Source organism: Cupressus sempervirens, chromosome 5, assembly GCF_028749045.1.
Source record: "Cupressus sempervirens isolate cs-2001-9-10 chromosome 5, ASM2874904v1, whole genome shotgun sequence".
Classification (NCBI taxonomy): domain Eukaryota; kingdom Viridiplantae; phylum Streptophyta; class Pinopsida; order Cupressales; family Cupressaceae; genus Cupressus; species Cupressus sempervirens.
Window position 1 is genome coordinate 390,776,656 of NC_143122.1, and position 13,299 is coordinate 390,789,954.

The window sequence follows — 13,299 nt, forward strand, 5'->3', positions numbered from 1 at the left end:
AATCTATATGCACTTCACTTCACTTTTACTGAGTCGATTCTCAATCTAAGAGAGAACCCAAATCAGTATATATACAATAAATTCTATTAATCAACTTGTAGATAACAGCCATCTACTCCCATGTCAAAAAAATTCGATGCCTCATAACATTCTACATAATTCAAGTTTGATGCTCTTACAACATATAAACTCCTCCTTTGTTCATTATTTTTCCTTGTACTACTTCTCTTCTCCCATTGAAATCCTTTCTAATCTCAACTACTCCACTTATCAGATCTAATTAATGGGGGAAATATCAGCATGGGTGGAGAGTCATCTGGATATTGTGCTCGTCCCAACTGGATTTCTAATGTTGGTAATATACCATGCTTATCTGCTTCACAAACTTCTCACTCATCCCCATACCACCTTCATTGGCATCAATGCAATTCATAGGAAGGCGTGGGTGCAGGCCATTATGAAGGTAACCCATCTTTAGAAAGAAATGTTTTCAATTTGAGTTAAAAATTGGTTAGTTAAGTAGCAGGATATTGGGTTGTCAAATTATGATATTGTTACTACAATTCAATTATGTAGTTTATTCGTCAAGTTCATTCATTTATGTTTGGTGAGTAGTAGTTCACATGAATTCATCTCTTATGAGAATAAATAGAATACTTAACCCTCGTTACATTTATGTGATGTTCACAAAGGTAAAGCATTGGGCCTTACTAGTAGATTACCCATCCTAATACTACTCCAACTTAAGTGCATCTAATCATACAATTTCTTCCAAGATTAAGCCCGCTTAGCTACTAAACCTATTTGCAAAACATTCAGTTAGTGTTGTGTCCTATGAACCACTCATTATAGAGAAGACTCTTTTTCTCATCAATCGATAAGTAGGAGATATTTTCTTTAGGATGTCAAATTGTGATATTGTCATTAGAATTCAAGAATGTGATATTGCTATTAGGATTAAGCTATGTAGTCTTTGAGTCAAAGTCATCAACTCATGTTTCACGAGTAGTAGCTCAGAACTCATCTCTCATGAAAATGAATGTTACACTTTATCTCAATAAAAGTTTTTAAATTTTAGTCTATCAATGCTTAGATTGCATACAAGAAACCTCGTCTCCAACATCAACATGTTAAATCTACCTGATCCCAAACCAAGATTCTGATCTTAATAAATGTTTTTTATTCTCATCTATGAATGATGAGATCACAAACAAAAACTTTATCTCCAACATAAACACCCAACAATAATATCACAATAAAAATCCCATCCTAATAGATTTAAACCATCACACTATACAAACATATATCATATATGTTTGCAACTGAGTATATGTTATATTTCACTCAGTTTTGTAATTCACTTTGATCTTGCAGGATAGGATGAAGAACGGAGTGTTGGGTGTGCAAACAATAAGGAATGGCATAATGGCGTCCACACTTTTGGCTTCCACTGCCATAATGTTGTGCTCTGTGGTGGGATTACTAGTGGGAATGGGAAAAAACCCTAATGAATTGACTTTACATGGGATGAATGGCCCTCTAACAGCTTCTATCAAGTGTTTGATCTTGTTAGGTTTTCTGCTGATGGCATTCATTTGCCATGTACAATGTGTTCGTTATTACAGTGAGGTGAGCTTCCTTATAATCACCCCTCCGCCTTGCCAAGAAATGGAGAGCTTCCATGTAGAGTACGTAAGCAGTGCATTGAAAAAAGGAGTTTATTTATGGTCACTTGGATTGAGGACTTTCTACTTCTCTCTTCCTTTGTTTCTTTGGAATTTTGGGCCCATTCCAATGTTGGTGGCGTCCTGCCTCTTGCTGGTGTTTTTGTACTCTCTTGACAGGCCAACTGAAGATCTGAGTGCAATTTATGATATGAAGAGGATGAAGCAAAATGGGCACTTGCCTTTGACACAAAGGGAAGTTTCTTAGGGCTGCTTCCATCATTAAAAAGAACTTTAAAAAAAATTAAATTAGAGCCATATTTGTTGAGTTCTATTCATGGACTATGGTTGTATAGGAAAATATTTTATATAAAATTGAAATTGATCATATTCATATAAAATTGTTGGTTGTATATTGTGATTGTTAACTCATGGTAAATTGTTGTTGTCAATAAGGTTTAATTTTGTTTGTCTTTGTGATTGTCACTATTGTATCTTTATTGGTCCCTCATATGACCTTTTATCAAAATGCTATTTGCATTTATATTAAGTGACTCAATACTACTCCAAATTGGCTAATGTTCCACATATTATGCTTTATGGAAAGGATGTGGTCTTTCATTTATGATCTTCACTTAACCAATATAAGATCCTATATGTAGTGTATCTCATTTATTAGTTTATATCAAATATTGAAATTAATATTTTAAAGTAAATTTCTACTTTCTATTACTTATAATAATAAAACATGGAGATATTAAAATAATATAAACTTGCTAGTTTTTGAAATTTGCACTGAAACTCTAATTTATTTATTTTTAAAAGAAAACATCATTTTTTACATTTCTTAATAATATTTTCAGTGAATGATTCTAATTCTTGATACATTATTTCAAAAAAAAAAATTGAATAATTAGATTGTTACATTTATACTATCTAGTTTATTGCACATTTTACTATTATTAATTTTTAAATCTAAACTAATTAGAATCTAAAGTCATAGTGTCATATAATTTTTGAAAAATAATAATCTATTCAAATTATTTTTATCTTTAAAAAGACATTAATATGAAATATGGACATATTTCTATGAGTTTTCTTTCAAATTCTTTTAGTTTTCACATGCATAACATAAAGATTTTAATGCTTGATAAAAACCATAATTGAAAAAATTGAAAATTAAAATAATAATAATAATAAAATATATCATAGTTTTTTTTTAAAAATTACTATAAGATTTACAATCCTCTAAATTTTCATGCTTAGTTGAATTTTTATGTTCTAAATTTTCCTTTGAATAGTAATTTGAAATCCTAAAATGTAGGTGAAAAGAGAAAGAATAACACCTAAAAACCTTTGAATAGGGAATGTCATTCCAAATTTTGTTCATTTCAACTTTTCTTCATTTTGATGTACAATATTTTAAACATTAAATAATGTCTTTGTTTGAAGGTTTCTTTCATTTGAATGTTATTGACACATATTTATCTTCAAATGAAGGGTCTTTAATAGAAGTCTTTCAATTATTTTTGTCTTCCAAAACTCATTAGGTGTTATATCCCACTATGTGATGTGTCAATACCATGTATTGTTTATGAATACCTAATTTTAATTCACATTACTAAGGTTTTTAAAGGTAACGATAGAGCTCTACAAAATATTTGGTGCTCTTTGGCTTAAAAATCTACAAAATTGGTTAGGTAGAATTATGCAATGTCTTAAATTTTCAACCCTCTTACTAGTAGTAAATTTCCTAGTTGACTTTATACAACTAGTGACTTCTTATTAAGCTATATCTTGAGGGTGTCAAGGTCCATCACAAACTAGCTACTTGTTCCTAATAACTACTTTGTCCTAGTGCAATAATTTTTCCTAAGTTCAAATTGTTATTTTCTTAAGGTTGAATCTACAACTATTACATGCCTATGGGATCTAGATGTTTTAGAGTCATGTGATGTCAATTGATTATAATTTCATATGTCTTATTGATTAAAACAAGTTCACCGCCGCTAGGCCAACTCTATCCAAGTCTTAGCATGTAGCACACATTGTTAGAGATACAGGTCCATTTTCATTGCATGATATTGTGACATTTTAGTTGTTTGATATGTACCATATCAAAATGGAAGAACCCATCATTTAATACCTTTTAACCCTCACCCTTTAGTGACGTTATGGACCATGGATGGATTCATGCTCAATTAGTTCTTTCTCTTATTTTTCCCCGCTTCTTTCATTTTCATCTATGCATTTTGAGACTTTGAGGTTAGCTCCTTTTGGGCCCACCTTGGAATAGGTTAACCTAGGTCAACCTATTCTTGAATAGAGAAACCCATGTTGACCTATTCCTGGGTACTTTAGTTCCTAGGGTCAATTTAGTCTCAAAATTGCAAAATTGGGAATCAAGTAACCCTAATAGATTTCTTTGTTTTTACACTAAAAAACTAATATAAAAGGAAGCCTAGGAACCTTGTTTTCAGATCACCAAAAATCCAAGGACATCCACTATAAATATAATAATATCGAGTCATGCACACACATTCAAGCACTCAAGAAAGAAAATTTCTTTAAAGCATTCAATGGATTCAAGATTCAAGGATTCTTTGTGAGAATTTCATCTTCGAGATCTAGCATTTTATTGGCCATCAAGGTAGGAGATATACATGATGGAATCTATCATCTTCTTTATTGATACAAATTTTCATCCATGTCTCCCTTATGTAGTTTAGGTAGATCATTGCATTTGTAGATATTTCCTACAATATCCTTCATTGTGAATTCAACAATGACAACACAAAAGCATTGCAAAATCTTTATTGACAAGGGCTTCATCAAATAAGATAAATAATTACATTTTTCTTGCTTTCTTTCATGTTTTACACCTCAACTTCAAGGTTAATTCCTCAATCTATGGCTTGACCAAGGCAAACCCTCATCAAATCAAAATACAAACCAAATTTTTCTATATGTAGAAGCAACATATTTGAATTATGGCCACAAATCTGAAAGCTACTGACCAAAACCTTTCTAAATAAGTTGGGTTGACTTTGCAACTATATCCCAGGAACATGTGCATCTTCCCATAAAGTATCTAGACACTTCACCACCAAGTTGACCTATTCTTGGATGTTTGAGAAAAATAAGATTTTCTATCGTGATTGCAAATTTGTAGTCAAAACTTCCATCACAATTTTAGATCCATAATTTTTGAAGTGAAATTAATACATATTCTCTCAAACATATTAAGGTAAGTCCTTAATTTTTTATATTTTTACTTTTAGCATAGACCTATTTCCATATTTTAATTAGGTTGATTTCATACATTTAGCACCTAGATCTATCTTACACTTGTCATTATGTCAAGTAGTTCAATTCTACATTTGTATTACACATCTTAAATCAATTTACATTGCATGAAAGAGGATTTTCTTAAGTACTTCATTGATATAATTTGGGTTTAGTATTGGCATCCCTTCATCAATTTGGGTTTGGTTAATCTAACTTGGGTTATATTGAGAGCTATGTTTGGAATCCTCTATTTCTATTGTATATGATGTTTAATGCGTGGAAAGTGGTTTATTAATGAATTTACCTCACATAAATTGCATCATTAACATTTATCCCTATCACTTTTCACCACATAATATTTTGGTGAACTTAATGCATCTCTTATATTTGACTTTGGAGTTAGATCTCTTATTTCATTCTTGGATTGTGTTTTCCTCTTCTTGGGTGAACCCTCCTTGTGTTCTTTTCACTTTAGAGTTATAATATCTATTTTATGCTCCTTGTCACATTGATATTTGTGTGGTTAGATCTCATTAGAGTTTCCTTTTTTGATCTCCCCTCTTAAAATATTTACCACATTAATTATAACCTATAGTATTCCCATTAGGAAACGTCATAGACTTGTGGACTCTTTTGATTATGATTCATGTTTTCTTCCTAGCGCCCATGATGATACCAATATTTTTCCTCAAGATCTAAATCATATCATGGAATAAAATATCTTCTCACTCTTCCCATGATGAAGGTGAAGCCTAAATATCTCCTCCTTCCCAAGTTGATAAGCACTTTCTGTTGGAAATGTAGTATAAACTAGGTGACTAAGAGGGGGTCGGTGGGTGGGGGGTGAATTAGGAACCAACAAAACTTATACTTTAATTCACCAACTAAACCTTTACAATATAATCTAATCTAATTGAATTCATGAAATACTAAAAGAAATAAAACAATCATAACACTTAACACAATATTTGGTAACCCAAAAACCTTCCAAATAGAAAGTGAAACTAGGTGGGGATGATACAACAAGATTTAGTACTACATTATAAAGTTAGCATGTTAAATCTTACAATTCATCACTTTTGGTGATCTTTCTTGTTAGGAGAAATAAGGACTATTCAGTCCACTTTGTGAAAGGATTTACAACATTCAATGAAGTGCGCACTTGTTTAAGAGATTTGGAAAGGACTATTAAGTCCACCTTGTTAGAGGATTTGACTGATGCACCTATTAAGATGAGCCAATGGCTGATCTCTAATCTACAACTTGGTTTTTTGAATGAGATTCGTTTGAAATACAATGATCACCTTTCTATGATAGATAAGTCTTTGCTTTTCCTGATATTGTTTGTAGCCTTCTTCTAATTTGTACTCATGCTTCTTCTTACTTGTTATCCTTCAATGATGCATTGGATATGATAAGATGTATTACATATATACCAATCCAATAAATTTCCTTCTAGAGTCAACTATATACCAAATTAAATAATCTTCACTAAGTCAGCTTACTGTTGTAACTTAGGTTCTGAAGACCACTCGGGTGATATCCTAACACTTGACAACAATATCAACTTGGAAAACTCTAGCATTCATTTGACATGAGTGCTTAGTCCATATTGATCACTCTAGAGTAGCAAGAACTTAGTTAGCATTGGGTGACTCAAAAAATACTAAAGAACTCAGTAGGCACTAAAGGACTCGGTTGACACAACAGAGCTAGGTCACCACTATCTATATTCTACTTTGTTAACATTGCTAGCTCAGTAGATACTATTACACTTACCTAATACTATAGAGCTCAGTTAACACTACTTCCTCCATGGTTTGTATTGATGATCTCGGTAGACTCTATGAAGCTCTACATACTTTGTGAAGCTCAGCAACAACTAAAATGCTTGGTATACACTGCTAGTTGTATGAGAGGCTTGGTTAAAACTGTAGAGCTTGGTAGCAATGTAGACAATCATTTTGATTAAGTATTTAGTCACTAACTGAAAAGTTATTTGACCATAAGGTCAAGAATCTCCCCCCTTTGGCATTAGTGACAAAAACATTTATCATACCAAAATACGGATATTCAAATATGTAAGTCAAAACTCCCCTATCAATATGGTCAGGTATACAACTTGGTTTTGACTACTATCTATTGCTCGGTAAACTCTGACTCTATTTTTTCTTATTTTTCAAAATTATTTTTGTGTACATATTTTCTTCTTTGTATATAAATCTTCCTTTTGTATATATATATATATATATATATATATATATATATATATATATATATATATATATATATATATATAATCTTTTGTATGATATAACTTACTTTTCCCCTTTTTTGACACAAATGCCAAGAATGCATAATTACAAGGTAATGCCAAAATGTGAAAGGAAATCACTATGTACCTTTAAAATTATGGACATGGATTTTTCCAAATTCTCTTGCAAAACTTTTGAAATGTGAAATGTTATCTGCACTTCAAATAATAGTTCCATCATGTGATCAACAATTGAGAAATTATTGTCATGAATTAATGTTTTGGCATGCACAATATGTTTTTGCATTATATCCAGGTTGGGAACTAGCATACTCTATATATTTGTAAGTCTGGCCCTTATCCTAGCTTCTTCCCTTAGCAATTCAGCTTCCAAATCTATCAGATATTTGATCTTCATTGAATGTGCAGAGATGGTGCTAGAGTCAAGTGACAACTGGTGCACACTTGCCTTTAGATCAGTATCTATCTTAGACAATTTATCTTTTCTTTCCTTAGTGAGGTTAGATATATCACTCGACAAATAAAGAAACAACATGGTTTATAGAATTTTCAAACTTAGAAAGAATAGTGGATAATTCCACTTGATCAATAACAATTTTCCAAGCCATTCTCTCCAAAACTTTGTCTTCAAATTTCCTCTCTTCTCTTTGTAGTAGTTTGTCCTATCCACTTAATTCCTCATTAAACTTGTGAACAATTTTAACAAGTTGATCCAAAATTGGTTGTTTTTCATCAACTTTTATACTTAGTGAATAAACAAATATGCCTTTAATGTCTTCAAGCACTTGACTTTTTCTTTTCTTTTCTTCTCTGAGATTTTTCTGTCTTTTCATTTTCTTCTATAGCTCACAAAGGGTATCCATTTGATTAGGAGTTAGATTGGAGTGATCCCAATTTGGTATGACAATGTTTCCCACTCGATCAATTTCCTCATTAGAGGCTTCTACCTCTTTACCCTTTTTCTTTATGTACAACAAAAGGAATAATTTTTTTTCCTTTGCTCAAACCTTTAGTGCTAAGTTGAAGCCTAACCTAAACTATCATTGCACTTTCAATAGTAGAAACAATATCAATTATAGGAGAAATAACACTAATAGTAGAATTATTTGAAATACCTTGCTAAGACTTGGTCTAGCCTGTTGTTGAGATGATTGGAGCTTGTTGCTTGGTAGATGAAGTGTGGAAACAATAGCCATCATTGCACTTGGTAGAATTTCTCCAACAGTCAATTGAGTGCTTGATAAGATAGTTTTTAGCTCAACTAACTCAATAGTAGCCTTCTCTAAGATAGATTTCACTAAGGCTTTACTTGAAGAGAGTGGAGGGGAGGCCATTACCTCTGCTACTATCTTCTCAAGATCTGAGTCTTGAATACTCTAAATTTTAGGAAGATCTCCACTTGTTGCTTGATCCTCTTCATCCTCTTCATCATCTCCTTCTACATTTTCTATCTCCTCATCTTCTATCTCAACATCCTCTTTCTCCTCATCATCCTTATTATCTATTTTAACAACCTCTTCAATAGGATTTTGTAATCCATATATGTTCTTCCATGTAATTGTGTTTTATTGCACAACTAATTCAATATCTTTTGATAAAATTAGGAATGCATTGAACGTGGGGGTCAACTTCTGTTCATTCTTCTTCAATGATTCCTTCACTTCCTTGTCAAAAACAATTGGCATAAGTTATCTCAAGGTTTCTTCTCGGATGTCCCTGACAACATTTAATACATTATCACAGTAATGTGTAATAGCCCTCAATAGGATATCACGAACTTTCCTTGTTAGTTCCTTTGGGGAGTACTTCCATTTATCCATCACTTTCTTTTTTTCTTCTTTAGTTCTTGTTTCATACTTCAAAAATTTGAAATCAAACATATCTCCACCATCTTATAATCTTTTTAGTCTTTGCTCAAAGGTGAGGGGTGACCATTTGAATGTCACTTGTTGATCTTCCTCTTCATATTCATCATCATTCAATTTGAGCTTCTTCCTAGATTTTGCAGGCCTTCTTGTGAATACTACAGGGAAGGACTTTGTAGCCCTTGTGATTATTACCTTCCCTTTCTTCTTAGGAGGCTCTTCTTCTTCAAGTTCTTCTTCCTCTACAAGTTTCTCTTCTCCTTCCTCTTCTTCAACATCATCTTCATTTCCTTCTATCAGTAGAAGAGGGGGGCTAGATTTCTTGCTCTCCTTCAAAATCTTTTCCACCTATTTTCTTCCTCTCTTCATAGCCTAAGCAAGCTTGATTTCCAAATAAATCTTGGCCTTGGCTTCTTCATAGGTACCAAAGTATTGTGCCTTGGGGTCCACTGGCTCATTGACAATAGCCTCAATTATGTATCTTGTATCATCAATATTCACCTCATACCCAAGAGGTTTTACCCATGCCATCCTTGGCCTTACTATCTGTATATGTATGCACTTTGTCACAATCCACGAGAAAATAGATATCTTGTTCATAGTCATCCACTAACTATTTGAGAATCTTAAATTTTGTGTGCATTCTCTCCTTGAATGTCTCAAAGTATGCATCCATGATGCTCTCAAAGTTGTCTCCCATATCAGCTATAAACTCATTTATCTAATATGCAATAGGTGTACCCTTCTTCCATGACACACTGCCTTTGGAATGGAAAAACTTTTGAATATAAAAGAATAGACATGTTAAGAGTGATCCAAACTTACACGGATTATTCTTTGATGACTAAATGCTCTCCATGTTTTTGCTAAGTTGATTGAGGTTCAACTCAGAAAGGTTAAAAGATAGGCTATTCATGACCACTTTATATGTTAGGTCAACAACTTCACACACTACATTGTTCAATCTACTTGAACTGTAGATTTTGTGGGTAATAACATGCATCCCGAATTTGATTTCCATTTCAGTAACTCCATTCAACTTCACACTTCTGCCATCCCACTCTGCAAGAGTTTTCTTTGCAATTTCAACCTGGCCTAGGGTTTTGGTAGTTTTTCCCCTTATTGAGCATCGACAACCCTGTGATTCTATGAATCATATTCTTCATGATCTAAATTGGTTGATCAAGCCATAGGTGTATGTCATGGACTTGGCTGAGAATAAACCTAATCTATTTTCCTTGAAAATCCCTTGACATGTGCAGGATATGGGTCAAACCTTTTGCTTCCAAATGTTTGTGCTTTGGTTTTAAACTTCCATCCACACACAACCCTTTGTATGCCTATTTTAACTCTAGGGTTTCTAATTCTTGGATTGAACAATGATAAAATGATTGGATATCATGAATTAAGAGTACCTTAGGAGGGATTTAAGATTGAGGTCCAACTGGGTCAAGTTCATCGACAACTATTGGACTCAATTTGAATGTTGGGGCTTTACAATCAACACCTCAGACCAACATATCTAAACCTTTCGTCACTTTGCTGCTAGAAGATGCCATTATGCTCAGAGATGCTTCAAATGTAGGAATAAACTTTGATCAATCTTCTCTGAATCACTTGAGGGCTCAAAGATACTCTTCACTCTTTGCTCTAAAAATTAATTGTGAAATAATAACCTTTGATTTCTTCCTTTTAACTAAATTTTGTCTTTAGGTCACCATTAAAGTGTTTACAATAGTTAGCTTGGTGATAGGCTATCTAACTCAGCTAAGTCTTCAATACTCAGAAGATACCTTTGACTCAGTAATGTCTTTAAATCAGTTGAGTTTCCAACTTACCATTTGCATCCAAACTCAGTTAGTTTTGGCAACTTGACCATGGTTGATGAGGTCCTACAATCTGACCATGCTCGGTAAGGTCTTAAGACATAACTCCAATTGCCATGTTAACTCGGTGATCCTAGTGCATCTGAAATGTTGATATCAATCTTCTTGCTTGTTCGCTAGAAATGACATGAGATATCTCCTTAGAATCATAATTCCAGTGATCTTCATGGCTTAACTAGTTCAAAATGTTTGAGTTACCCAACTCATTGACTTGGGTGTCAATATTTTCAGGACTTTGATTTGAATTCTCTAGAGATTTCTTTACCCATTGTTGTCTCATTTGACTTCTAATTTTGTTAGCCTTTTCTTTCTTCTTATCTTCAACTTTACCTCAATTCATATAGTTTTTAGCTAGATGTCCAAGTTTTGTACATATGAAATATCTCTTCGTAGGGTCTCTTTTCTTCATGTGATTTTTTATGCAATTTTCTCCAATGTGCCCATACTCACCACAACAGTGACATTTGCACCATGTGTTATAATCCCAACCAAATATAGCTTTGACAATTTGTTTTGTTGGGTTCCATTTCTTGGTCCTACATTCTGAAGATTTATGTCCTTGTTTGTTGCAATTGAAACACTTTCCTTCAAACTTAGGTTTCTTTGTGCATTCACTTCCTCTCTATCTTGGTTTGTTACAACTGTAACACTTTCCATTGAATCTTGGTTTCCCATTGCTCCAACATTTATTTGATGTATGCCTCATTTTTCCACAAAAAAAATATGTAGGCCTTTTATTCTTTTGAGCTCCTTGCTAAGATGATTCACCTTCTTCTGTGTATCCTAATCTAGCATTGCCTTTGTGTCTAAAATGAGTTTTCTTGTCTAATTGATTTATGCTTTCTTGAGATTTCAGTATCCTCTCATTGGTTTGTTTCTCTATGTTGAGGTCATTCTACAATCTTTCATTCTTTGTCCTTAAGTTGATAAGCTCTTGATTTGCATCATTGAGTTGATCAATCAGATGTGCCAACTAAAGAGATAGTTAATGAATTTTATTTTTCTTTTCTTCTATCTTTTCAGTTAGCAATATTTTCTCTTCTTTGTCTTTGTCCTTCTGTTCCATGTCTTCACACATTCTGACTAATTTAATTTCTTATTCTCTTTTTATTTTTCTAACTTCTTCATGAAGAGTAAGATTCATTTCAGGTAGATCTTTGATTGTTCCATCAATTTCATCTGAACTTTTGTCTTGACAAATGTCTTTAATTATTTCTTCAATGTAGAGATATTCATTCATCTATGTTGCAAGATCTTTTCTTCTTTTCAAGGATTGAGAGAGTTTCTCCTTCATTTTCTTGAATTGTTCCATGGGTAATTGTAGATCCAGTTTTTCATTTTCAATAGCTTTCTCCAATCTATATACTTCTATTACCTCTAATATTTTCTCAAGCTACTAGACTTCTGATGTGAGAACCAAAAGCTCTGATACCAATTGTTGGAAATGTAGTATAGACCAGGTGACTTAGAGTGGGGGGTGAATCAGGAACCAAGACTTATACTTTAATTCACCAATTAAACCTTTACAATATAATCTAATCTAATTGGATGCATGAAAGATGAAAGGAAATAAAACACTCATAACACTTGACACAATATTTGATAACCCATAAACCTTCCAAATAGAAAGTAAAATTGGGGTGGGGATGATAGCCACAAGCTTTAGTACTACAATATAAAGTTAGATTGTTAAAGCTTACAATTGATCACTTCTAGTGATCTACACTATTAGGAGCAATAAGGATTATTAGGTTCACCTTGTGAAATGATTTATAATATACAATGAAGTATGCACTCGGTTAAGAGATTTGGAAATGTAATGCCCCCGCCAAGGGATCCAAAGAATTAACCTAGAGTTTCACTAAGTTTGGTAACTTTTTTTTTTTTACATGAAAGTAAATACCATACATAACTTATTCACAATAACGGAAGCAATAGCAATGTCCATCTGAAAGTAAACATAACATACATAACAGATTACATTATTTAAAGATCCCTTAACATTGAATTACATACAAGAATCCATCTAGTACATCATCCACATGAAATAATAATGATAAGTCCAATGTTTAAACATTACATTTCCAAATGCTCAATCATCCTCTGTACATGTCACAGGGTATGACAAGCTCAAAGAATATACATATGTGAAATAAGGTACATCATCCTATTCCAATCCATGATACATCAAAGTAGAGTTAATCACATGATACATCATCATAGAAGACATATACATCCATCATAAAGATCAAACAAAATAAACTAAGTGCATGGTTCCTCCCAACCATTAATAGCATCATTCAACCATTGTGGGCCCTAGC

The 13,299-nt window shown here is 32.8% G+C and overlaps 1 protein-coding gene across 1 annotated transcript; it reads left to right on the plus strand.

The window, feature by feature from the left end:
- Nucleotides 1–216: 216 nt before the first annotated feature.
- On the plus strand, nucleotides 217–2,092 carry LOC149556440 (uncharacterized). Its single transcript, XM_089785871.1, has 2 exons — nucleotides 217–463; nucleotides 1,375–2,092. The coding sequence occupies exons 1-2, from the start codon at nucleotides 284–286 to the stop codon at nucleotides 1,930–1,932; spliced, it is 738 nt and encodes a 245-aa protein (XP_089641997.1). The 5' UTR covers nucleotides 217–283; the 3' UTR covers nucleotides 1,933–2,092.
- Nucleotides 2,093–13,299: the final 11,207 nt, after the last annotated feature.

Excerpts from the sequence above, each read along its gene's own strand:
- LOC149556440 (XM_089785871.1), top strand. The coding sequence starts at position 284 with ATGGGGGAAATATCAGCATGGGTGGAGAGTCATCTGGATATTGTGCTC. Across the intron at positions 464-1,374 it reads GGGTGCAGGCCATTATGAAG|GATAGGATGAAGAACGGAGT; the intron begins GTAACCCATCTT and ends TTGATCTTGCAG.